General features: G+C 45.9%; 1 protein-coding gene across 5 annotated transcripts in view; it reads right to left on the reverse strand.

The window, feature by feature from the left end:
• Positions 1 to 5,318: 5,318 nt before the first annotated feature.
• The window catches only part of ABTB2 (ankyrin repeat and BTB domain containing 2), a 158,781-nt gene continuing 136,951 nt past the window's right edge, over positions 5,319 to 27,148 (reverse strand). For all 5 annotated transcript variants that reach the window (XM_074884340.1, XM_074884339.1, XM_074884337.1 and 2 more), the window contains 13 exons: positions 25,370 to 25,535; positions 21,441 to 21,530; positions 20,867 to 20,968; positions 18,790 to 18,886; positions 17,425 to 17,560; positions 15,382 to 15,608; positions 14,445 to 14,623; positions 13,319 to 13,424; positions 13,108 to 13,210; positions 12,352 to 12,442; positions 10,496 to 10,564; positions 9,552 to 9,665; positions 5,319 to 7,621 (listed from right to left, as the gene is read on the reverse strand). In XM_074884340.1, the coding sequence (XP_074740441.1) occupies positions 7,424 to 7,621; positions 9,552 to 9,665; positions 10,496 to 10,564; positions 12,352 to 12,442; positions 13,108 to 13,210; positions 13,319 to 13,424; positions 14,445 to 14,623; positions 15,382 to 15,608; positions 17,425 to 17,560; positions 18,790 to 18,886; positions 20,867 to 20,968; positions 21,441 to 21,530; positions 25,370 to 25,535 (1,678 nt within the window). In that variant the 3' untranslated portion in view covers positions 5,319 to 7,423. The remainder of the gene's footprint in view (positions 7,622 to 9,551; positions 9,666 to 10,495; positions 10,565 to 12,351; positions 12,443 to 13,107; positions 13,211 to 13,318; positions 13,425 to 14,444; positions 14,624 to 15,381; positions 15,609 to 17,424; positions 17,561 to 18,789; positions 18,887 to 20,866; positions 20,969 to 21,440; positions 21,531 to 25,369; positions 25,536 to 27,148) is intronic.

Genomic DNA, 27,148 nt, shown 5'->3' on the forward strand with positions numbered 1-27,148 from the left:
AGGGGAGAAGCATGAGGCTCTTCACAGCTGCCCAGGAAATCATCAGAAGAAAAGGTGAGTGTGAATTCTCTCTGGTTTTGCTGTTATTGTTAAAAATAGGGTAAGTGGTGGCCCTGCTGGGAGAGGGGTGAAGAGCTACAACGCCTTGTGTTGGGGGACAGGGTCTGCGGGATGTGCTGCTGTCTGCTCCCTGTGCCTGACTCGGTGCTGAGGGACAAAGAGCCAAGCTGTACTGCTGGGATGTTCCAGGAGGCTGGGGCAGGAGGGGCTGTGGCTAGTGCTGGAGCCTTTTCAGTGGCCAGACTCTTCCAGCTCTGACAAACAGGAGGAGCATGGCTGGGCCGTTAACCTAGTCTCTTGACCCAAGGAACAAGTGACAGGACAAGAGGGAATGGCCTCAAGCTGCGCCAGGGCAGGGTCAGACTGGCTCTTAGGAAGTATTTCTTTGCAGAAGGGGTTGTTGGGCGTTGGAATGGGCTGCCCAGGGCAGGGGTGGAGTCCCCATCCCTGGAGGGGTTGAAGAGTGGGGTTGACCCAGCGCTGAGGGATCTGGTGGAGTTGAGAACGGTCAGGGTGAGGTTCATGGTTGGACCGGATGATCTTCAAGGGCTTTTCCAACCCAGATGATTCTGGGATTCTGTGGGACTGGAGGCTGTTCTCTAGCCCAAGGACTCTGTGGCATCAAACCCACATTTCCCAGGGGTACCTGTAGGACTGTGTTTCTCCAGCAGCTTGCTTAGCTCAGTGCAGAGATGTCTCGAGTTGGTCACATTTGGCTGAGGGATGGTTGTTGTAGTAAAAGGGTTGTTTTATGGATTATCCCAAGCTGGTCACATCCTTTAACCATTTGAAAAAGGGGCGAGAAAGCTGTGCTTGAAGTGGTGGTCAGGTAAGGAACTGGTATCAAATGGCTGCTGACTGAATATCATTGGCTTGCCCATTTCATATGCCCTGCTTGGCAAGATTCAGCTGTGGTTTAACAGGCTGCGAGTCAAAGCTTTAAACACTTTTTGAGTCCTTTTAAAGTGTGTTGAAACTCTGTGCTAATAAAGCAGCAGTAATTATTTTAGATTCTCTAACCTATGCAGATTGCTGGATTTGTTCACCCAGTTGGTAGCATTTTACTTGCCCTGGGTCTTAGGGTGTAATAGGTGACAGTATCAGAAGGCTTTTTTTATTGCATGTTACTTTTTGTGCTAAGAAAATGCTGATTGAACTTCCTTAAAATGTAAAAGTGGTGCAAATTACAATGCATGTCTCGGGAGGACTGTTAAACTCTAGTTCTACGAATAGGCTCAAAACTAAGGTTTAAGAGAAGTTTTATTATAGAACACCCATGTGCTGTTAGGGCTTAGAAATCGGTTTGTGATTTTTTTTAAGGGCTGAGCTGAGGATCAAATGGCCAAAGAGTTAAAAAAAATTCATATTTGTATGAAAAATATGTCAAAGTTTCTGTTTATTTCTAAGGCCATGCTAAATATCTGTGAAATGGTGTGTGAATTTGACTGTCCTCTGCTTCTGCTGTGCCAAAGCTGTGGCCTGCACGTGGCTGTGATGAAGCTGTTACTGTGTAGACCTTAAATCAGACCAAGTTTTCTGGTCATTTCAGGAAATACACTCTCATGCTAGTAGGCAGCAGTCATAAAAGCTTTGACGCCTGACTTCCTGGCACAGTTTTGGGGAAAGTACATCAGAAGCATTCACGATGACAGGCTAGGTAGGAGCTGGTCTATGCAAATAACTACAGTCCAGCAAGATTTCTTGTAAATTGTCTGTAAATCAAGGTGGAAGATAGTAGGCAAAATTAAACGGGATTCTTCAAGCAGATTAGAATTTTACTGTTTAGCTGAGATCTTCCTAGAGCTGCCTCTGCTGCTTTCTGTAGGCTGTAGTAATTCTTGCTTTGTTGTCTCTGAACTGGGTGTGCTGTAGTTATTGTAAAAGACTTGGAGGGTTTGAGCTATGTGTGTGCCCCCTGTTTCTGAGTGGGAGTTGTATTTAAGGAGAATTTTGCTGTTTCTACAGAAAACGTGTGTATTCGGTTGAAGCGTTCTTTTTCAGGTTTTCCGTGTACGTTTTATGATTCCTGGCAGCTTTTTGGATTCCTCTGCCTGTCTATTGCTCTTTGAACAGCAAAGTGGAAAAAAGCCCTCAGATACTAAAATAAGTGAGAGATGTGGATCTTTTTTTCTTTTTTTTCTAACAAGTCTAGTCAAACCACATTTTCCTCTGTCTGTGCTTTCCATCAGTCAAGCTGGGTTAAAATTCCAGCTAGAGTAAGGGCTAGCTGAATGCAATCCAACAACAGTTAGATTGCGTGTCTTTCTGTAGCCAGAAGTGCACTAAAATGCCACGTGACATTGGAGCCGAGAGCGAGTTCTGTATCTTTGAGTTTTAGGATTGGGTTGGTTTGGTTGGTTTTGAGCCCTTCCCTCTGACTAGAGCAGGTTTCTGGTTTTTCTAGACCTGGATCCCCTGCAGATGAGGCTGTGAATGCTTGAGGGAGCCTGGTGTCCTGCTAATTGCAGCACAGGCATTTAACTACAGGTAAAGCCAGTTCAGCTGTCCCTGCCTCCTCCTCTCCTGGTCAGGGGATGGGTCTTTGCATAACCCAGTACCCACATGCATTAGTGTCTTGGGCCCAGTTTTAAACCTGCGGGGTCAGTTTATGGCCTTTTTTCAGCGCTCCCTGAATCTGTCACATTGTTCACTCTCTCCTCCTCTCCTGTGCCCAAGTGAGCTCGTTTGCCTGCAGTGATGGACAACTGTGGCTAATTGGAGAGGAATGGGAAAGCCACCTCTAGCTGAGCTGCTCTCTGCAGGTGGTGGGTAGATGTGACCTAGTTGTCAGTGGAATCATCCAGCTTGCTTGGAGACCCGTGAGCTATTTTGACAGCTGGAGTGAGCTGACCTCTGCGAGGTATCTGGGAGGAAGTAAAACCAGTGAAGCTGAGGATTGTCCCTGCTGCTGTGAGCTGGCTGGGCTTGCAGGAGGGCTCTTGCCTCCCGCAGCTCTGTGAGGGAGAAGTGAGCTGGCTGGAAGGCGAAGCTTGGCGTACTGGATATGGGCAAGGAGAAGGGGCAGGAGGAAGTTATGTCTTTTCCATTTGGCCATTGTGATATTCCCTTGGGAGGTGTTTTTTTTTTTTTTTTTTGCTTCTACAGCTGAATTTTTGTTTGATGATGTCACTGCTTCTTCCCTATGTAGTCTCTGAATCATGAGCCTGTCTCAGTAAGGGCCCTAAGACTACTGCACCTCGTGGCGTGCGTTTGCTACTGACTGCTTTCTGTTAGCAGCCGTGGGAAGGCGAAGGGGCACAGGGAGCCTGCTCCTGCCGGAGCTGGACACGGGAACGGGAGTGCTGGCTGAAACCCTGCGCTTGGTGTAGGAAGCTGCTGGCCCTGTGTGAGCTTAGAGTGCCCCGTGCCTGAGGGCAGTGCCACGGCCGAGCCGTTGGGAACTGGCCTGCTCGTTTTTCTAGCTACAAACAGTAGAATGGGCAGCACTGAACTGACTCCAGCTCTGGGGCTGGGTGTTGCTGCTAGCGAGGCCTTTTCCCTTGCTGTGGTGTGATTTTTCATCATATGATGGAAACCTTTTTTCCTGCCCCTCTCTTACTTGGGCAAACAGCGTGAAGTGCAATATTCTATTTTCTTTGCTGTGGTTTAATGGATCCCTTGCGCTCAAAATGTGCCCTTTGGGGAGGCAAATCTAGCTTGTGAGTCCTCTTCTCTGCCACAGGCGGTGGCGACAGCAGCTTGCGGGCCCTGCTCTCAAGGGAGTCACCACTCTCCTCCTTTTTCCCTCCTGTGTCTCCTTGGCTGTCTCGGCTACGGCAGGTGCAGGAAGCCACGTCTGGTCGCTTGGGCAGCATTTGGTGAGGGCAAAGGGCCAGTTAGTAGTGAGCTACATTAGCCGGTGCTTGCCTGCTGTGCAAGGGCTTATTATAAAGCAAAAAGGTTTTATTTTAGTCATCGAGCCTGTTCAGGCAGATGTGTGAGCTCTATTTATTTCTTCTGCCCCCTGAAATGATACACAGCCAGCAAAGTTCTGTGCTTGCCCAAAGCTGGGCAAACTCTGCAACATTACTTTCTAGGAGGCCAAGGGCAGTGCTGTACAAAATAGAGGCAGTATGCAACTAGTTTCATAAGAAATTGCTATTTAATCTACTTTTTAGAGTAGAAGTGCTCCAAAGGGAATCTCGTGTGTTTGTATTCCGTGACTCTTGAGAACACGTTGGTGTTTGTATTGGTGGGTTTCCAGGAGTGCTGGTGGAATGGCACAACGCAAGAGAAAGCACCCCTCGTGCATCGCTCCCCGCAGACTTCTCTCAGATGATGTAAATCAAATGCTAAGAAATGCTTGTGACGGTAATTTATTATAGAACTGGATTTCAAGTCTTGCTACACCACAGAGATACTCTGCACTGTTCCCTTTGTTCAGATGTGTGGTGGGAAATTGAACAAAAGGAGCAATTATGAAGAGTCTCAGCAGCCCAGTGCAGGTTCTGGCTGTATTAATGGTTTCCTCTGAAATGTGCTTAGTGACCTAAGTATTTGAGTCCTGTAGAGGTAGCACCAAATTCAGAGTTACACCTCAGCCATTATCCCCAAATGTGGTAGAGGTCTGTAAGATTTATGAGGTAAACTTTGGGGAGGGGAAGGGAAGATATTTTTGGGTCAAATTCTTGCTCTGACAGCAGAATTAAACCTGCATACTTCTGGCCTCATAGATTAAAAAATGCCCTTGCTCCCTGTACAGCTGCAGGCCTGGCTTTGTGCGGCTGTTGGGGTGTTCTCAAACGCTCTTAGCTCTGACACGAACCCCGCTACTGCCACGGGGAGGCACCAGCCAGAGTGGCCTCTGGGGGTCTGAGGTGGCTCTGAAAGGGAGTGTTACCTGCTTTTTCACATTTTCTTTGTTAGATTTGGGAGTGAATCAGATGTTTAACTTCTGAGGACTGCTTGAATACCTCCAGTTAATAGTTGTTTTAACTCTCACTGTCTCTTCTGCGGCAGAGAAGGATCCTAGAATTAGGATTTTTCTTAGACACTACCATTCTGGCTGCTTTTCGATGGAAAGCAGGTAAACTTACTTCAGCTAGGGAAAATGCAAGTTAAACTTACTACTTAAAAAAAATGTTTGAGCGTAGGAAGGGGAAATTAATGCCTCTTTATCTCTTATCTTAAAGCGTAACCTTAGCTATATATACCAAAACAAATTTAAGATGCTAAAACTGCAACTGCCTTTTCCACAGAAGTGTCTTTAAATATGGTTTTTCTTGTTATTAGAAGAACAGAATAAACAACAGCAGCTGTGTATTTTAAAATTACGTTGTTAATAAAATCCTGGTACATTTACATAAATGACAACATTAATGTACAATTAACAAAGCATTGTAATATTACAGCAACAAAAGAGGACCTACATATTTGTACAGATAGCTGGAGCAGCTACTTGAAAATACTTTCCAAGATAAAGCCTTTTGTGGTATTTTTCAGGCAGACCAGTGATAATTTTGAAACATCTGTATGGCTTTCTGATAATAAATAGGGTTACTGAAGCTGGTGATCGTCAGAAGTGGGTGTGTACCTAAAGCACAAATTGGAGGGTGCCCTGACCAACTTGCCTGTCAGTACTGAGCCAAGACTGATCATTCTTGTCCTCGCATGCAGTCTGCCTCCGATGGAAATCCTTTAGGAAAGAGGTGATGTCAGACTTTGATGGAGTTGTTGGGAGATGCTGGAGTTTGTTCTCCTTCCCTTCACCTACCTCAACCATGTCTGTGTTGTGCTTTGGAGCTTGGGCCCAGCTGAGCCGCCTCCTTCCAGTGTGTTTAGTTACAATATTAATTGTTGCATTTCTAAGAAGCAGTAGTTCTCCACTGAAAACTTGGCTTCCTCGTCTCCTTCACCTACCTATAACGAACAAAAGTGTCTTAGCAAAGGCTTTTGGTGGGTGCTAACAAAGATCAGTGTGGGAACACCTGAAGGTCTTTCCTTAAAGATATTGGTAAGAGCAAGGTCTGTGTTTTTACACAACTAAGTGCTTTCCTAAGGTTGGGATTATTTAAAATCAAAACACACACATGAAAACATTGCTTCAGACTTAAAACTGTAGATTGAACTGTCTCCATTTCATTCTCCTAAGTCAGCCAGCTAGAAGGCAGCCTCAAATGAGTCCTTTTGGACCAGAAACAAGTCGGCTGTGAACAAAGGAAAAAATTGAATCTTGGCCATTTGAGTTGAGGCATCTTGTTCAAGTGCTGCTGCCTAAATGTTAGACTGCAGCCTACCTCTAGGAGCCTGTCAGGTGCATGCTGGGCCCAGTCCCCCCTGAGGTAGCGTAGCTGTGGAAACATCAATTCCATGGCTGAGGCTGTGGAGGTGGAGACTAGAGGTGAGAGCTTCTCACCCCAACTAGCTCCTGAGAGAGAACAAACCATCAAGCTGTATGTTCCTCAGGGTCTCAGGGAGACTTTTATTGCTATTTATGCTGCTGGACAGTTTTTCAGCACAGTGCTAGCTCCTACTACACCTGAGTCTGTTAGAAAGCATTTTTTATGGTGTCAGGTTTCACAGATAATGTTCAGAAACAGGTTTTTAAGGTGAAAGTGATAGATTTCACTATCAGGCCTTGATAGTGAAAGGGTAGACAGTCTTTCTTTCTTCTCTCCTCAAAACGGATTCAGATTAACAACTAGCACAGTGAAACCGTATTAAAAAAATACAAAAAACCAATACTCCCCTCCCTGCCCCAGCTCGGTTTTTCATATTAGGTTTAAAGAGTAATTTCAGAGTTAGTATTAGTTTCTACTCAGCTTTGAACATCTACAAAATATCTCTCTCTCAAGGTGCAAACAGTTTGGGGGAAAACTTATGTCAGAGTCTCTTGCCAGGTGTAGCCACTGGTGTTTATTACTATAGTGAAGTAGTTTGTGGACTCCAGCCTTTGTGTTCAGACAGGTGACTCGCTGAGCAGGCAGTGGTCCAGAGGGTTAGAAAACTCCTTCTGTGCAGCCTTTTTACAAGTAAAACATCTAATGCATATGAACTAGGTGGCCATTATGGGGTGTAGACAGACACTTAAGACTACATATTAGGTGTTGGGTTGCCTCACTTCTCTACAGCCCTGCGTTGTGCTTGTTTAAATGGCAGCGTTGATCTTCTCTTCGGTTCAGGCTCTTCACTTGCATCCTCAGTTCTTGTTTGCGCCGTGACAGTGTTTCTGTGACAGTAGTAGCACAGAGAAGCCAGCTTCCCCCCCGGCTGTGGACGAGGCCCAGCACCCTTGCCTGGGGGGCAGCTGTTGTGGGGGGCTTTCAGCAAGATCCTGAAGGCGACCAGGAAAGCCAGAGCTTTGCCTGACGCCGTGTCCCCGTGCCATTTGAACTGGGGCTCCTGCCACTGCCTCCCTCCTGCCTCACACCCTGGAGGTGACGTACACAGAGTGCAGGCGGCCGGCCAGGGCTGTCTGCAGGTCCCGCAGAGGGTCCAGGCCTTGCACTTTGCTGTTCCGGCTGTAGATCAGCTGTTTGAACGAGTCCTGTTCTAGGAGAGCGCTCATGTGCTTGAGGAAGAAGCCTTCACAAAACGAGGCTAGTTCAGGTGCGTTGTGAATCTGCAGAAAAGAGGAAGATCAGTTAGGCTTTTCTGTATGTCACAGACCTAAGGGCTTTTGCCAAGAAAGGCTGGACCAGACGATCCTTGAGGTCCCTTCCAACCTGGTCTTCTATGATTCGCCTGAGCTTCTCCTTTCTAATGCTTTTCCCTTTAATGTTTTCTAAGACAGAAAAAGGACAGTAATAACAGTGGAAGAGCACTGAAGGTAGGACCAGTGATGGCTGATGGTTTTCTTTTGGTGTGAGTTTTGGGCCCCTCACTCCAAAAAGGCCATTGAATGACTCGAGTGTGTCCAGAGAAGGGCAACGGAGCTGGTGCAGGGTCTGGAGCACAGGTCTGATGGGGAGCGGCTGAGGGAACTGGGGGGGTTTAGTCTGGAGAAGAGGAGGCTGAGGGGAGACCTCATGGCCCTCTACAGCTACCTGAAAGGAGGGTGCAGAGAGGGGGGATGAGTCTCTTGAACCAAGGAACAAGCGACAGGACAAGAGGGAATGGCCTCAAGCTGCGCCAGGGCAGGGTCAGACTGGCTCTTAGGAAGTATTTCTTTGCAGAAGGGGTTGTTGGGTGTTGGAATGGGCTGCCCAGGGCAGGGGTGGAGTCCCCATCCCTGGAGGGGTTGAAGAGTGGGGTTGACCCAGCGCTGAGGGATCTGGTGGAGTTGAGAACGGTCAGTGTGAGGTTCATGGTTGGACTGGATGATCTTCAAGGGCTTTTCCAACGGAGACGATTCTGTGAGCAGGGAGGCATTAAAGCTTTTTTTTTAATTCCTTCCCCTGCTGTCCTGCTGTTGGCAGCGCCACTGGCCTTCCGTCCACTGCTAGAGGAGCGGAGCAGCTGGCTGATGAGGGGGCCAGGGTACCTGTTCAGCTGTGCAGGCGGGGAGCTGGTGTGCCACAACATAAAACGCTGCACTGCCAGATGGTGTGCACAGCTCATGGCAAGAAGAGTACAGTTCACAGGATGTGAGCCTAACTCCTAGAAAAAGGAGCTGAACGTAGGAAAAGAGGGATGTTACGCTTCTAAAACAGGTTAGGTGGATTTCTGGGTGTGATCTGGGTCCCTTTTGCTTCAGAACCAGTGGGGGAAGCTCAGTAATAGAACAATGAAACTCAAGTTCAGTATTAAGAAGCAATGCGCACGCGCGCACACACACACACACACACACCCCCCCCCCGTTTCTGGGAACTTTGTGCAAATAGTAATTTAAGGAAAAGTACTAAAGGCCGTTAGGGAATGTTCCCTTCCCCCTCTCTATTGCTGCGTACTGTTAAATCTTAGGTCCCAGAAGAAACCAGCCTGAGTTCCATGGAAAAAAACAGCCCAGTGTGAGAGTCAGGAATGGCAAAGGATCAGTGTGACACCACACAAAGTAAAAGGGCTATCAGCCCTTTGTGGGGTCTGACCCTGGAGACTTTTAGGAATGGCAGAGTATTTCTCCATGGTTTAATTGACAGTGTGGATTATTTGCTATACAGGTGACTGTGTCACACAACAGAGTTTATCTGTGTCACAACAGAATTTAGGCTAGTTCTGAAGCTGTAAAGAACATCATCTGGGAGCAGGAGCACTAGGAAAGGGTTCATCTTAGCAGCTGTACTATGATCGATTGCCCCTGCTACTCTGAGGATTTGAATCTCTTCGGCTTTGCTGGATGATGTTGCTCCATCAGCCTGTTAAGACCCTTTCCCCTGCTCTGCAGGGATCTCACATCAATTCCAGACACGATTGCTTTGGACAAGAAAACACAGCGGGGCTATGCAGGACTTTGCAGGCTGGAACTAGAACACATCTCACTTGTAGTGGGGGTAGAGTTACCAGCAGAGCAGGTGCCCGCTCTGTGCCTGTTGTGTTTAGTTACCAGAACGTGACTGCAGAAAACACACGTCCTGGTTCATTGGGATTCTTAAAGAAGGTGGTTTGGCATATACCTTTGCGTATTTATAGATGTTAACAGAGTTCTCCATGCTGATGGTCTGGGCACAGAGGATTTCACAGTGTCTCTGGAGGCCGTCCAGTTGAAACAGGCTGGCAGCAGACAACAGCTATCAGGACAAGAGAGAAGCTATTTGAGATCATGAGCCTTGAAAGGCTTTTAGGGAAGAGAAATGGACAGAACTGGTGATTTCCTCTCTGAACAATTCCCAGCTCCCTGTTTTAATGGCCGAGTCCTCATGAAAGAGCAGAAAGGCCACTCCATGCCTAGCTGAAGTGACAGATTGCCCCTCTTAGCAAAGGCTTGCTGCTCCTGCAGGAAGTGCATTGGTGCTACCTTCTGTCACTGTGACATATGAGCTCTAGATTGCTCAAAACCCCCTTTCCTCTCTTAAAAAAAATAAAATAATTGTGTGTAGTCTTTAGCTGCAATCTTTAATTTCAGCAGACTACTGGTGACTGAGCAGCATCATTGTAAAAGGGCCTGTTTGTAACAGGGAAGTGCTCTTAGCCCAGTCTTTGAGCACCATCAGCTGCTCTGAAGAAGTTCAGCTTGAAATCGGTTGTTTCTCTACATTCCCATGGTGTTTGGCCTGCTGTGGGCACCCAGGCTGCTCCCTCAGCTGCACCTTTCCTGCTCCCTCCTCCCAGGACAGAGGGGACATGGTGCAAAGCAGCCTTCCACCCTGCTCAGGGTACCAAAACCACCATTGTGATTTCTCTCCCTGCTGATGCCCACCCCCACCACCTTACAGACATAATAAAACATAATTAGTAGTTCTTATTTCTAAGCAACTGCGTGTTTTGAAACGTTAAGCTCATTTCAAAGTGTTAAGTGTGCTCCTGGATTGGACGCTTGCTGTTAGCTCCTGGACTTTGCCTTTCAAGCTCCATTTATGCCCCAGTGCACTTGGCAAGACTTAGAAGAAAATGCTCTCACCTCTAAGATATCGGTGGTGGGAATTTCCATAGATTCTGTTCCTCCATAGTATAAATACTGCATCAGCATCTGAAATGGGAAGAAGGCCAGGCATGAAGCTGTGAGCCTTGCACTCACAGGAGGCTGCGAAGGGCTGCGCTCTCCTGAGCAGCCGGGAATCGCCTGGTGTGCTGGCTCTCGCCTCCGCTCTTGGCTTTTCTTTCTAGCATTGCAAATCTGTTGCTTTCTAATACTCTTTTCTTCCTCAGGCTCTGAAAAGGGCCCTGTTGAGGATTTTAGGCCGAGGGTGACAGCGTTTCTCTGAGCAACACGAATGTCCTTGTACAAGGGTTCCTTGGATCAGGTTTTGTAAAGCCACGCAGGCTGGTCTCGGGCAGAGCTGCCAGCGAGCTGGAGCACTGAACTGGCCACGCCATGAGCCACCAGCATCTGCGTCTCAGGGACCCCCCAGCCACTTGCCTGCCCCGCTGTGCGTCTAATCAGCTTCCAGCCCCCCATCTGGGCCAGAGGAAAAGGCCTAATTGTTTGCAGGGAGAGCAAGAGGCAGCTTCTGCTCTTTGATCTACATGTGCGCACCCCCAGCTAAACCAGCACTGTCTTATCTAGGGGGGGACTGGATCTGCTGGGGGAAAGGGAAGTTGTTCCAGTGTCCTGGGCACTGCATGAGCAGGTGTGGGCACTGCACGCTGTGCTTACCACATTTCTAACAGTAGTGATAACAAAACTAAGCTTCTACTTTTAAAATTGCCTTATTTGTATAACAGAATTACGGGGGAGCAAAGCTCCTTTCCAGCAGAGCCCTGAGCAGATCTCTGGTGGCTCAGCATTCTCCATGCACCAGGATTGCTGTAGAATGCCATCATCCCCTTAACTCATCTGATTTTATTTACCATCAAATTGTTTAATTCTGTGAAGTATTTCACTGGTTTAATTCTTTCTGATTTGTTGCTCTCTCCAGTGAAACAAAAGTTCAGCTTTAGAAACCTTTTGATGCAAAAATGTTGTTAAAGAGCTTGTTTCAATATACATTTTTTGTCATGGCCTGAGCTGCAAAATTTGGATGTCACCTATCCAACACAAAACTCATGTAGCCCCTTTCAGGTAGAACAAAGATGTTCTTAGGGTCAACTTCATTCTCTCTACGTGAGATGACAGTTTTGCTGACCAACAGCTTTCTGGTTTGTTTGCTTATAGAAAAAGGAAAACCTCAACCCTGTGGAGAAACAGTTATAGAACCTGTTCAGCACTTCAGCTTTCCCTGTTCTGTACCTTTCTTCCAAATTTGAAATGCAGATCTAGAAAGCTGGAATAACTGAACTATCACATTTCACTGACTTGTTTGTTTCCTTGGGTGCGTGTTAAGTAACCCACTTTCTCTCCATCATGACTGAACCTACTTTAGGTCTATTAAATATGGAAATGTCATAAAAGCAAAGTGCAGTTCTCACTTTGCTTTTCTTTGAAAGGGACACCGTTGATTTCTGATCATCTGATTTGAATCACTATGCAGCCTGGCAGTCCACCTGCTGTAAATAAGTTTACTTTTTGCTTAGCACAGTATGAAAGTGGTGTCTTAAAAAGTATGAAACTACTTTCAGCAGAAGATGAGATTCTCCTGCTTTGTGGAGTCATCATCTGCCTAGTAAGAAAATGAGAATATAGGCTGGAGGTTTCTGTTCTAAGGTTGGTCCTAGCTGAAAAGTTTTGAGAAAGATCTGAATACTACTGAAATACAGGTGTATTGAACTCCATTTCTACTTGTACATTACCTGTGATAGTAAGCCTTGGCTTAGTCTCAGCTTCCAAGTATGTGAGAAGATGAAAAGAATAAAGAAAAGGTAGAGTAAGTTACATACCTTAAAAATATTGTATTTCATATCGCCGATTTCAACAGTCTTGCTGCCATGGCTGTCGTGTTCTGTTTTATTGGTCATCAGTGTCTTAAACCTGAGAACAGTTTTAACAGATTTCTGTATTAGTGCTTCACATACTGACAAACAGCCTAAGCAAGGGGAGAATAAAGATCCTTCCTTGTTCCTGTTTGCAAGTTGCAAATGGAAACATTTCTTTCAATTTAACAAGAATTAGTTTAGAACTTCAGGGACAACTTAACCTGTAAATTAGTTGGGTCTGATCCAGTTCCACCCTGTAATAGTTGCAAAACACTGTTACTATGCCAGTAACAGAGAAAGAAACTACTAACTGCAAGTGTACCAGGTCAGGGGTGAGATTTCCAAGAAATCTGGAGCAAGTGTAGCTCCTCCAGCTAGCAAACTCTGAGAGGGGGAGTGGAAAGGCAGCGCAGGGCTGGGTATGTACCCTCCAACTGCTGCCCGGGTTTTTAGGGATAATTACTGGTTAGTTTATGTCGATAGAGCTCTGGGACTCCCTAACACATACTAGGAGTAGCTAGAAAAACTCATCTTTACTCTCCAACTATTCTTAAGAGTAGCAAAGATGATGTGGCTTGGTCCTGCAGACCTGAATTATGGGGTGTGGTCTGTATCCTTAGCAGCTGCCTTACTGCAATGAGGGAGTGAGAGCTGGTCAGACAAATGAAAGACTAAAGGGCCAAATCCTCCCCAAACACTCAGCTGGGGGAAGCAACTCACCTGTTAGATGCAGTAACCAGCAGGACTTTGTGTGCATAAAATAGCTTTCCTTCTACTAAGAAAGTTACATCAGACATTTCTTTATTGTTTAGGAAGTGAGGATCTGTTAAGGTAAGAAAAAAAAAAAAGAGGGTGAATATTTTTTTAAACTGGATGCTTTAAAAAAAAAAACAAAATCACAAGAACTTCACTCTTTGGGTGAGCATCTTACCTAGCCGAGCTGGCAGTGTCTTTCGGATTTCAGGAATGCTGGGTATCGGGCTGGTGCCGTAGCAGTGGGTGAAGATGGACGCAAGCTGCTGATTGATGGAATCATTCTGTGAGGAAGATGGAACAGGTATCACCCATTGATCAGCACTTTGTATTGACCAGGTTTCAAACACGCTGCAACAGCTCACTTGAGGCTTATAGCGACTGTGCCTGACAAAAATAACCCCCAGAGGGACAAGAGCACAATCTGAACACAATTCTCTCAGCAACAGTTTATGGGCCAAACTCTGTCAAAGGAAAAAGAGTCCAGCAGCAGCAGCTCATCCTTCCAGCTCTGTCAGAGGCAAACCTGCAGGCGTGTACTCAGCAGGGCTGGATTCATACTGGCTCATTGTCAGATGCCAAGTTCCAGCTCCCAGTTTGCAACTTTTAGTTCACCAGTTATATCTCTTGCTTTTAAGTTAAAGCACAGTTACAATGTATGTTGCAGTGACCAATTACGGAGGTCTCGAGAGCTGTATATGTGTGTATATATATATATACACACACACACACACACTCCCCAGTTTGTGCATTTCAAATGACTCCCATCTACAGTCAGAAGGCAGTGTCCCCCACCCAACATGAAGGGTGAGAAGAGAACAGGATAGGGACTGGGTGAACTTATCTGCAAAATGGGGCAGCTAAACCATATACCACAGATCAAATCTGTTCTGGACATGCCTTGAAAAGCAAGGAAAAACCAGACACAGGCAACCTTTAAATAAAAGAAAGAAGTAGAAGGAAAATGTCGCTGAATAAAAGCATTGTTCAGAAAACTCCAGAAGATATTGCTGAGAACCTGAACTGCCCAGTTCTGTATTGATAACTCTTCCTCTTACATTCCTGTGGTTTCAAAAGCCTGTTCCTGAACTGGACTTTAACAGAACAGCCTTCATTTCTACTGAAATTACTGTGAGAACTGCTTTTGTGGGCTGTATTATGAATTTAGATAAATGCTATCAGGGCCCTTTTCATACCATAACTCATTAGGGACTTGTAGGCATTCATGTGTTCTTGAGCACTACCTTGTACAGTAGCAAAAAACAAACACTTGATTTTGATATTGTTACAAAACTAATAATTACCTTGCTGGTTTTGAGGATATCAAACATGAGCTGCAACCCTTCGTTAACCAGTTCTTCGTTATAGTCCTCTTCTTTAATGGTGACAAATTCCCGCAGGAGGGTCTGTACGACTGAGTAACGGGACTGGTAGAAGGTTGTCCGCAGGGACTCAATCCACACATGGAGCTTCCATGGGACCCCTGCAACCACAGCACAAAGGACAGTGAAAGATGATGACATGCTGAAGTGCCTGTGAGTGGATTGTCCTGCTGCTATTACCAGCACTGCAGGAGATCTTTACATACATCCAAACAGCAGATACATTTTTGTCTTGGTATTAAAGATGACCCAATGGGGTCACTAAGTGACAACAGCAAAGGATTGGTACCAGGAGCACAAGTTGGAACTTTCTGCTGATGGTTCAGGACCAGAGGCTCCCTAATGTGTATTTAGCTTCATGATTAGTCAGAACTACAAAATAAATTAGACCTGATCTTGTAAGAATACCTAGCCCTACACAAACATGGCGTGAGGTCTTTTCTCCTGGTTACCTCTAACAGTTTAGACAGAGAAGCTTCAAAGCTTCTCTTTCCCACCTTCAGATCAAATCTGTTCTTTCATCTTAAACCATTTAATCTCTGGTGTTGTCTTTGTTTTTGAGACCAGCCTCTAAACACTGAATTTTAGGTGTCAGAGTATCTGACAAAGAGACACCCCTTGCTTTTGATACTTGGGAACAGAGGATCCAGCCAAAAGTGAGGGACATCCCAGATCAGTAGGAATTGAGAAAAACCTGTGAGGAATCTAAACCACTTTTTTATTTAAATTAGACAGCTGGTTCCCATAAACTTGGGATAGTTTTGCAGTTGGGGTTACAGGTTGTTCTCCAAGTGAAAGGGGCAGAGGAAAAAGCTTTTCACACCTTAAATGTGTACAGTGCTTAAAATAAACACCTTACCAAGCGCCCTGAGCTCCATGGTGATGTCTACGTAGCCGTGCTCAGCGCTGTAGTACATTGCCTCCTGCAGAGCCTTCATTCTCGTTTTACAGAGCCTGACTTGACCCTCGCTGGAGCTGCCCTGGCTGGAGGTGTCACTCTCTACCCCCTCTGCTAAAATCTCCTCCAGGGAGAGGACATCTCCCTTCAGTTGCTGGGGCTGGGTCAGGAGCTTGCGCAGAACATTCCTGAGGAAGAAGAGGAGATATCGCTTATGAATAAATGAAATATTGACAATTTGGACAGGACTGTGGTGATTTGGGTTTAGGGGTCTGGCTTAGTGAATAATGATTTCCTTCCCAAAACCAGATGGCTGGCAGATATGGGGCAGCATTTAAACCACTTGTCCTTCCTTGTCCCACATATGAGAAATTGATGCCCTGGTAGCAAGGGCAAAAGAATGGAACGTGCTCCTGTACCTTCGTGGCACCGGGTGTGTTTCAGAGTGTGAGGGCAAAGTGGTTTTGATTGCAGTCTATACTTCAGCATTCTGCTAGCCTTGAGTGCGGTAACATCTTAAGCTCTGCAGTAAGTTTTACCAGAGAGCCTGTTAGAACCCTGGATGTTTTCCCAAGCAACCACCTTTGAGCACTGTTAGGTTGTTTCAGTCAATCCCGTTTCCTGTATTGGTAAGTAGAAACCATAAAAAAAGATAGTTCTGCATCACTAAATCCAGGGAGAGGGTTTTTTTGGTTTGGAATTTCACACAGCAGTTGCAAGAAAGAGGCTTTCTTGTTTGTGTCCAGCCGCTGTAGAAAGCTTGCGTGGCTGGTGTCCCTGCAGACAGCTGGGGCCAGCTGCAGCAGACATTCCCCAGCCCAGCAAATCCCCCCAGCACTCAGCTGTGACGCTGAGTTGCCACTAGCTGGTGCTCTCTTTGCACCCACGCCGCTCAGTCGGACTACAACCAGTGAATTTTGTGCTTTTGGATCACCCTGCCCTGTCCGGTTGGAGAACAAGCCTTGAATTTCACAGTTTGCACAAGATTGTGGGAGGGGAACAGAATTGGGAACAGAACAGTGTTTGTGGAGTCTTACGCTGTAAATAACAGCATTAGGCCGTTCCAGCTTTGCAGAGTTTGGGCCTGGGATATTTTCCCTGCTGTATCCAGATGCACAACGTACCTGGAGGAGCAGTTTTGGCACCGCTGTAAGGCACAGCTGTGTTCAAGCAGGGCAGCTACTATTTAACATGCTACTTGCTGTAAGACCCTGCAGGTATCTCTCAGCCCATCTACATGGGCGGTTTCAGGGCTGTTTTAATTGGCTTGTTACGCTCACATTTTTTTCCGGGAACAGAAGGATTTCTGGATGAGTTTGTAAGTAACGTCTTATTTCTAAAGAAGCACCCTGAAAACAGGGTTGGAAAGCCCAGGCTGGCTTTTCAGCATTTTAATAACTTATCTCTTGGTCAGCCATCCAAAAACCAGAGATGCAGTCAACCAAATTCTGCCGCAGCTTATTTTTGCCACCTTAATATGACTAGATTCTGCCTCAGAACATGAACCACACTCTCATAACCTACCCACAGGGGGAACTTAGTCTGCTCATGTATGGCCTAGAACCAGCTCTTACTCCCTCTTAGTGCTGCAGAACTAGACCAGTGAGTGAGAGAATAAGAAAAAGCAAAGATCTTTCTGTTGTGTTTTGTGCTTTTGACTAAAATAGAATCCCTTTCTGTTATCAAAGTTATAGTTGCTGATTAATGAAAGTCTTGCATCATTTTTTCTCAGAGATGTAACAGAGAGCAACTACCAGTTTAAAGACTCTTTCTAATTCCCCAAAATGCTCAAAAGGCACTGCCTACATCCCACTCAGAATAGTCTGAGAAACTGTGAGGCACTAAAAAATGGTTGTTGCCAGGAGAGTCTTAAGGCCATCTTCTGAACTGCAGCCCCAGGGACGTGGGTCTAAGACATGTAATATAAAGAAAGCCACATGGGAATACCCACAGCAATAGCCTTGGGCAAAAAAACCCCTGTTCTGACCGTGAACGGAGCTTTACCTGTGCCCATGTGCAGCTGAGTGACTGAAGCAATTCATATCTTCATGCAGCGATGACGACATCCCGTTGACTTCCAGCATACTCAGGAGCGGGTCAGCGCCCCGACTTAGCAATAAGCTGACCAGCTCGTAGTTCCCTAGGAAAAAATTGACAGAAATATCATGAGGATTCCATGTCTGTTCCCTCTTTGAAAGCAGGTAACAGAGGACTGGAAACAGACACTGTACCAGCAGCTTCTATTGCTACCAGCGAAGGCTTTCAGAGCACCCTGCAAGCGTGCGTTAGGCTTGGGAACAGCTCCAGGAGAGAAACTGAGGCACAAAGCACTTAAATCACCTCATAACGCACAACTAGCTAGAGGCAGAATGAAGGGAGACAAACGGGCCTGGCGCTCTTCAGCACAGCAGCAGAGCTGCATGCAGCCAGCACAGCTGGGCTCTTCAACTGAGGGTGAGGTTAATGGGGGAGGCCAGGAGGGAGCCGCGCTGCGCTGCGCCTGCTGCTGCTGAAAACCACCCTGCAGACATGTGTATGGGTGCAGTCTGTGTCCAGCCAGGTCCCTCTCCACCATTTTCGTTAGCTGGAGTAGTGAGCAAGAGACCCAGCACAACAAGGAGCTGTCATTAGGAGGGGAGGAGGCCATTGTTTTAATCCCTTCACTACAGCCTGATACAGAGCAAGCCAGAGACTCGTCTTCATAAACGCACAAAAATGAAGCAGAAAGAAATTGAGGGAAAAAGAAGTTAAAACAGAGGTGAAAAGTGCTGAAAAACAACAGGTACGTTTAGGCTAGCACAGACTTGTTCACAGAATGCTAAACTCCTGACAGGTAGCAGAAATGCAGAGTTTTACTTGTATTTAATAAATGAATGAAACAAATTTCTTTATATAGCAGTTATTTTTCCCCGGGCTGAATTTAAACTTGTTAATTTTTGCATCTGGAAGTTATTTAGATCCAAGACATGCCTAGACTAGACAGTAGCTGGTTTATGTTTCTTGACGGTGCCCTGTGCAAAGTTGTTTCACTCAGCTTTACTACTGGCAGGAGGTGAGTGTTGGGACTAGTCGCAAAAGCAGACACTCATTTAGTGCCCATCAAGCTCTTGCCACATGCCAACAGCTGTTAGTCGCTGCCAACCCAAACGGGGTTCCTTACCAGTGTTTTAGAAATTTTAAAAATGTTGACTTCTTAGTAGCCAGCTCCCTGTGCTACCCATTTGCTCCCTGGCCTGTACCCACAGTACCTTAGATGGCAGCGCAAAGCGACTCCTCCCACATTTTACAGATGCCGGACCCACGTGTGAGTTGTTTGCGGTGGTTCTGTGGTAGCAAGAGACAGTGTGTCCAGGGCTGCCCCAAGCTTACCTGCTGCTGAAGCCAGCTGGAGAGGGGTCTCAGCGTAGTTGTCTTCTCCGCTGTTCACGGCAGAGCCCTCAACGTGGGCACCAGCATCCAAGAGCAGCTGCGACAGACACAGGAAAGGCAAGGAGTTGAGAAAAGAGCAGCTCAGAAAGAGCAAACAAGAGGCTCTGTGTTAGAAAGGAAAACCAGCACGCACACAGAGGGACCATCTCAAAGGCAAAAGCAAAATACCTATTACAAGGCAAATGTCTCTTGTTTCCTCGCTCAGCCTAGAACTAAGATCTTCCCATGAATGTCAATTTAGAGATTCATTTTCTTTTGCTTTACTGTGCTTTCAATATTGAGTTTATGCTGGAAAGGTGCTCAGCTGGCAGCTTGGAGAACATCAACTTTTTTTTTTTTTTTCAAATCTCCTTTATGAACATGGTTTTGCAATGGTAATTTCCTAACTCCAAAGAGCTCTGCAATCAGAGCTTCTCTTCGGCGCAGGAAGTCTCTCTTATTTAGTTTCACGCAGTGCGCAGGAAACGGGCACCTCCAGGGAATTAGCCCTGGGGGCCAAACATCCCTCTTAGGCTCTCGGGAGGAGCCCTGGCAGCGATGTGCCACCCACAGAACCTGCTTTCATTGAAGGCACGGAGCTGCTCGCAAGTGAAATTACCCCCCTCCCAGATGAAGCGGAGAAGGTTCCAAGATGAGGGGGACCTTTTATGACCAGGCGGGGGCGGCAGACAGCATCGGGGCACCCAGAGCTCCGCTGGCGGGTGCAGGGGGGGGTTGCTGCCCCTCTCCCCTGCCCAGCTCGGCTGCAGCCAGCAGCGGAGGTTCTCGCACTGGGCACAGGAGTCCCGCTGGCTGTATCCTGTAACAGCATCACAGTTTCAGCTATCCCCAATTAGTGATGACCTTGGCCTTGGCGCACACAGCACACACATTCACATTTTTACGATAAAACACTTTGCAGAGCACAACTGCAGGTTCATTTCTGTCTTGAGATTCCATGCAAGTATTGCACGGTAGACCTTAACTGGAAAGGTGATTTTATACACTGATTTCAGTAAATGCCGACATTACCCTTTTAATAATAGTTACCAAATAAAAAAAAAAAGTAATCTTTAGAAGTTTTAACCAAAATAAAAGAAACAAACACTGAGTAATGCAGTCCAAGAGGAGCTTTGATATACTTGGCTACATCTCCTGGGAGAATCACGCTCTTATCTTGCATGTAAATTAAGGCTGTCCAACCTCTGTAATACCAAAGGCTGCCCCGGCAATTTGCCAGGTGGGATCTAATCTTTGTAATTATTTACAAATGCACACAAACAAAAAATGAGTGTGTGCAGCCTCCATTTGCTTAAATCTTTTTTTTTCCCCCTTCCTTTGAGCAGAAGGTAAATTAAATTCACCAGCAATTGACTATCTGCTGTGATCAGTTTTGAATTCCTCTTGAAGTTGGGGTAGGATTTCCAGGACTCCACCCCATTCCACTGCCCCCAGGCCTTAGTTCCCCAGAAGAGGGAGTGGGGAGGATGCGAGAGGCTCAACTCCCCCGTCAGCTGAAGTCTTGTTCGTGCAATTCTCAAGGATTGTGAAGGAAGTTACAGATCATTTGCTGCCATTAGAGCAGAAATCAGCATACACTGAATTTCTGCACATGTAAATTTATAAAGCAATTAACATCTAATGTCAGAAAGCATCCTGATCAAGAGCTCTACCTGTAACCACTCCACATGAAGCACTAGTTTATCTAATAGCAAAGAAAGGATTGTGCAGCATTGTTCTGGAAGTGGTAAGCCATGGACCAATACTGAAACCAAAGAAAAATAAGGAAACAGACTGTGTTTTATCATCAAGGCCTTGCTAGGAATTGTCAATTCACAGTTTCACAAGAAAAGCATCGGTTGCATTCTCCTCATTTTCAAAAGGTGTAATTTTCCACTGGTTTTAAAAGGCTTCCACCAAACTGCACAGGGAGCCCGTGACGGAGCCATGCCCAGGAAGCCCAGCCGTAAGGGTGCTGCAGGTCAGGCCCTCCGTGTCTCTGGTAAAGATTCCAGACCGGGGGGTTCTCTCTGCTTACCTGAACGACAGAGATGTGCCCGTGTAACACAGCAAAGGTGAGAGCAGTCCAGTGCCGGCTGTCAGGGTGGACTGATGGGTATCGCGGAGAGGTACTGGGAACCTGGGGGAAGGAAACGGGTAGTCACTGGCCACTGCACTATCTGTCTGCCATAATCTTTAGACTTGCATGGAACTGGCTTTTCTCTTTGTCAGTGACAACCCCAGGGAATGGGAACTTACGCCATTTAGAGAACACTGCCAGCACGAGTCACTCTGTCCAGTCCCCTGGGCCTTTTTAATGGGCTTACTGGTTTCTCCTAGTGGCAGCTCCCTCAGGAGGGAGGCCCCTTTACCTCCCCCCCCCCGCCTATTAGACTTGCCAATGCCAATCATAATTGGAGCCACTGAGTGCTCCAAGAGGTTTTGAAGGTTTTCTTCCCCCCTCCCAAATCCCTGAAGCAATAATTTCTGAAAGAAGTGGCTTGCTCAGAAGCTTACAGAAATGAATCCTTCAGTTGCTAGGAGAGATTTCATAACCGCTCCTGTTAGTTTACAGATGAATAATTACGGGGAGAGGGTCCTCTATTACTTACTGGTATATCTAAATTCGCTCCAGCATCTATAAGCATTTGGACCATGGCTTCATCTCCAGCAGCACAAGCGTACATTAGTGGGGTCATACCCTTCAGGAAGATGGAAAAAAAAAGTTACCTTTCTACACCTACCAACAGCAAAACTGTCAGACACAGAGAGTTTGAATCTTAACATACAGAAGATAGCGTGTGCGGGCATGCATGTGTGTATGGACAGCATACATGTATGTTCAAAACATTTTGGTTTTGATGCAGAGTGGGCAAAACGCACTAGTGTTGGAAATTGATGTGGACAAAACATCAGGGGACAAGATTGCAAGAATACAAAAGGGATCACTGAAAATCCCAGTCGTGTATTGTCCACAGTTCTTGAGCTTTCTCAAGGCTGCCAAAAAAGAAATACCATTTCTTGGATCATTTGTAGCCAGATGAACCGAAAGCAGAAAACAACACAAAAATACACAAGATTAATTTATTTGGCAACTTATCCCCATTGCTAAAATCCTATTTGCCACAATATTTCAGCATTTCAATCACATAAATTTCTCTCTCTCTATTTAACCAGCAAACCATGACGGCTCAGAGATGAATTATGAGAGAAATGAGCCTTACTCATGGAGCTCATTCCAGAAGTAGCCAAGGACAGAAAGGAAATGGCCTAGTAAAATCCATTCCTGCTCACATCCTACAGCTTCTCCCCCCTCCTTAATTATTGTGAGCATTTGATTTTTTCACAGGCAGCATCTCTGCTGCTCATTGTGTAATAATACAGCTTCATCTTTAGAGACAGACGTGGATCGTATAATAGAATTACACCTCACACTGAGGAGTTCTGATCTTGTATCTGCAAAGGTGTCTTTTCAAAACAGCCACAATTCCAATCTTCCTGCATTTGAGGCAGTTACACACATTTGCAGAGATGTTTCAGGGTGGGGAGGGTGACTCTGTTTGGCTTTTGGGGGTCTTGGGAGGATCCACTCATTATGGACAAGTAAACTTAACCCAGAATTTAATACTCAGGTCTGCAGGCACAAGCCCATATTTATTGCCACAGTCAGGGTTCTAAAACTACCAGGTTTGTATAGACTTGTCTTCCTTTTTTTTTTTTTTTTAATTTGAAATATCAGTTTTGCATTCCCTGCTTGTTCCTAGTACGCAAAGGGAAGAAGAGATCATTTTCCTACACACCTCAAATCCTGTGAAACCAGAGTGCTGCTTGGTCCCCACTAAAAGTGAATACAGGGTCCTGCTCCAAACTCAAGTTTCTGCAGATATGTTCTGAATTCTCTCCTTCTCTCTAAAAATATCTCCATACACATACACAAAGTGTGTCTCAATACACATTCCTCAACATTGGACACAGTCATGTTCTAGGAGCAGTCAAAATCTGAACCTGGATCTAAGGCCTGTACGTTAAATAAGTCCAACAGTTCTGTCTACTGCAGGATTTGCAACAAAACTTTTGCTGTACTTGTCAGGTGAGAGGTGGTCGCACCTGTTTGCGATGCCTCAGAGCTGCCTGCCTACTGTGCAGTGTGCTAAGACAACACATCATAACCAAAAGAAATCAGGATATAGGAACTGAGCTTACCAGGTGCCAGTGTTAAACGTTCTTCACAGAATCCCAGAATCATCTGGGTTGGAAAAGCCCTTGAAGATCATCCAGTCCAACCATGAACCTCACCCTGACCGTTCTCAACTCCACCAGATCCCTCAGCGCTGGGTCAACCCCACTCTTCAACCCCTCCAGGGATGGGGACTCCACCCCTGCCCTGGGCAGCCCATTCCAACGCCCAACAACCCCTTCTGCAAAGAAATACTTCCTAAGAGCCAGTCTGACCCTGCCCTGGCGCAGCTTGAGGCCATTCCCTCTTGTCCTGTCACTTGTTCCTTGGTTCAAGAGACTCATCCCCCCTCTCTGCACCCTCCTTTCAGGGAGTTGTAGAGGGCCATGAGGTCTCCCCTCAGCCTCCTCTTCTCCAGACTAAACCCCCCCAGTTCCCTCAGCCGCTCCCCATCAGACCTGTGCTCCAGACCCTGCACCAACTCCGTTGCCCTTCTCTGGACACGCTCGAGTCATTCAATGGCCTTTTTGGAGCGAGGGGCCCAAAACTGAACCCAGTCATCGAGGGGCGGCCTCACCAGTGCCGAGTACAGGGGTGAGATCCCTTCCCTGTCCCTGCTGGCCACGCTGTTGCTGATACAAGCCAGGATGCCATTGGCCCTCTTGGCCACCTGGGCACACTGCTGGCTCATGTTCAGCCAGTTCTTGTCCTATGACAGGACAGAGACCTGCTTTCTGTTGCCATGCCTAAGTCAGTTTTCCCCAGTTTGGGCATCTGGCTTTGGCTCATTCCTTTACAGGAAGGGCAAAACAAGCTAGCTGCAAAGTTCAGAGGGGGTTTCACATTCCAGTGATGGCAGAGTTCACTGCTGGAGTTTGGATTTAACTCTGTCTGGGATTGGTAGTACAACAGAGGACACTTGTGTAGCTACAGAGATGAGTTGCTCCAGACTCACGGAAGTGGAGAATTTGAGAGCAACAACATGTCCAGAGGGAGCCTGTCTTGCCCTCCTTGGTCAGCGCCAAAACACTGCTTTGAGCTGTGGGAGCTGCGTTCTGCAGAGCCACCAGCTCGCTATGGTCCCCCTGTTCACCGTAGGACTGGCTAGAGGATGACATCAATAGGATGACAATAAATAATCTGCTTTGAGAGAACAAAAGGCCTCCGGGCTACATAATTAACTGCAAAAACTTATGAAAAAAAAAAACAGGAAGTAAGTGGCAGACCTTCATAATATAAATCTGCCACTTTTGTCACTTTAATAAAGTCAGTATCAAGGGCACCTATGATGTGATACCCCACACCTCTGCGACCACAAAGCTTCTTGTATTGGATATGTAAACAAGGCAACTACATACCTAGGTAAAAGCTTGTGCAGGAGTAGTTTTTGCTCGTATTTGTCTACACATTCACACTTCCTTTAAAACTGCAGGATGGTGGAAAGTACCATGAAGCTGTGCCAGTTTCAGAATTTGGTCTGAAATGCTACTGCAATAAAATGCTGTCTATGAGAAAGCCTCTACTTGAACATAAATCCTTCCCACGGCTAAATATCCTATTGTTTCTGAGACGTGACAGCTCATTCTCACTGCTGTGACAGCTACGAGTGTTTATGTGGGGGAGTTTGGTGTTTTGTTGTTTGGTTTTTTTTAAATCTAATTCCATGCGTTGAATGATGCTCCAGAGAACAGACTCTGCTGTTACTTGATGGGACTGACAGCACAAGCAGAAGCAGCTGAAGGCTCCCCAGACTCCCAAATCCCCATGGTTCAATGTAGCTGAGCACTGAGCAGGGCAAAATGAAAAACCAGACCCATCAGCATGACGGACTTTCACCAAAGCTAATACTGAGCGATACCCACGCTGCGGGGGTTCTTGGCACTGTTTCTATATGCCCGACTGTACTGAGAACACGTAACTTGCTGTGCGCCTGAAAGCCATCAGACAGTAACACCTTTTGGTCACTCATCACTGACCCAGACTGGATTTGGGCTGTTGAACCAGAAGAGAGTGTCAGTGGCAAAAAACACTTTGTCTTGACGTTGTCTTAGCATTAGGGCAACATCAGACTTTCCATTTTCAGCCAGCATATTAACCTGTCTTCCATCAGCATCTGAGAGAGGCCATCCAAAGAACAGACCTACATTCCAGCTGATAAAGAAACAATTCACTCCAGGCTTTGACTGGCTTTTTTAGGGGTTATTTTTTGGTTTTTAAGGGATACATTTTCAGGCTAAAACACAAGCTAGAATTAGAAAAGCCTTGCAGAGGCAACTATGATCTCATGTATTGATTTTCTGCATGGAAAGGAACACACAATTTGTTCATGCAAAGAATTTTTGTGTGTGTGGCTGTCTGGCATACCTGATCATCCATGGTGTTAACCCCATCAGGTCCCAGCGCATCAATTGCTTGGTTGATCAGATCTGTCCTCCCACAGTTTAGCATTCGGAAACCCAGATCCTGCTGGAATCTTTCAGTAGCAGCCTTAGCATCCAGTCTCCGGAAGGAACTAAAGCAGCATTCAGGTCTGTGAAAGGCAAAATGATTTCTGTATCTTTTTTTCCCCCTTTTTTTTAAGCCCCATCTCCTACAGAAATCAGGCTTATGAATTTTCATGGGCTTACCTATCATATTATTACCTTCACATTATACCTATCATATTATTGCTTTCATATTATACCTATAATTACCTTCTCCACTGCATAATCATTTCTGAAAAATCTGGCTAACATCACTCATACTGGAGATGGAAGTTTTAGTACTTGGAGAAATACAGTGAGTTTATGTAAAAACTGCAAAAAAAATAAAAAAGGTGTCCAAGTAGAGGAACCTCGTTAGTGCCCTCCTCTGAGGGAAAGTCAGGAAGAAGCTCTTGTTCCTTGGCAAGAGTGGTATTGTCCACCCAGCCCCTCACTACATGGGTGACTCTGGACCAGGCACCGCTTCTGGTACATCTTATCCAGCAAAACGGGAAGCGATGCTGGAATATTCCCACACCGTAACGGGGTTACTGCAGCACTGAGGTTATTCTGGTGGGACTGGTGTCACGGGCTGCAAACCTGCAGCAACCTGGTTTCCTTAGTTCTGCTTCTCACAAAAAAATCCCCACCAAAACCCAGCTGCTTTAAATAATTAGCTGTATATATTTTGGATATCATATCTGTATTTTCCTGCTTGTTACAGGATAGTCCATCAAACATATACAAAAACATATTGCAAGGAGGAGAAACAGGTGGAGAGAAAGTGTATCTAATAAAATACCAGTGTAGTTCTAGGATGGAACAATTATGCTGTCTGTCTACCAGACTAGTGATTATTTTGAAACAAGAGCCATTTCTGAAAGAAAATAATGATCCTTATTATTTTCTGGAAAAGAAAATCAAAATTAAAAAAAAAATATTAAATCAAAATTAAATTTAGGCAGTAGAACATTCTTTTTTCCAACACCTTGATAAAAGGAACTGTGTTAACAATTCTGTGAAGCTCTATTAAATCCTTATCCTTTAGATGACTATCAAATGACCTTTATCTCATTTGGAAGGAGCCCAGGGATTACTGTAAATCTTCTGGTTATCTGCTCAGAGACTTCTAAATTCCAAACCTGGAAGGGTATCTCCTTCACTGAAGAAACACTGCCAAATTGGAGGTGTTGCCTATCTCAGCTGGGCACTGATATGGCCAGCCCTTTGATGTTATTTCAGGGTGAATGCCTCCTCTACTAGTTGTCTGGTTTTCAACACAGGCTCTTGTGCAAACTCTCAGTGAGATATCAGCTTGCCAGGTTCCTTTGAAAAATGAGATTCTTTAAACAGGGCTAACCTCTTCAGGAAACTTTGTATGGCCTGCCAGATAAGTAAAACACTCATCACTTCATGTAAAAGATTCAAGATGAATCTTATTCACGTTTTAATTCAGCTGGTCATTTTCTAATGCTTCTGAACTTGCATTGATGGTGGATGACAAATGGTGAGCAGATGCTATGAACAATACGCTGAGTTAACAAAGATCCCTGCACAGCCTGGTGACCGGTCACATTGTACAGGGGAAACCAGCATCTCACCACAGCTGCTTTCAGAAAGGAACTGCACCAGGGTACAATTTGGGGAACAGTCAGCAGCAAAGCAAAGTGACAGTCGGTCT

The sequence above is a fragment of the Strix uralensis genome, chromosome 15 (genome assembly GCF_047716275.1).
Source record: "Strix uralensis isolate ZFMK-TIS-50842 chromosome 15, bStrUra1, whole genome shotgun sequence".
NCBI lineage: Eukaryota > Metazoa > Chordata > Aves > Strigiformes > Strigidae > Strix > Strix uralensis.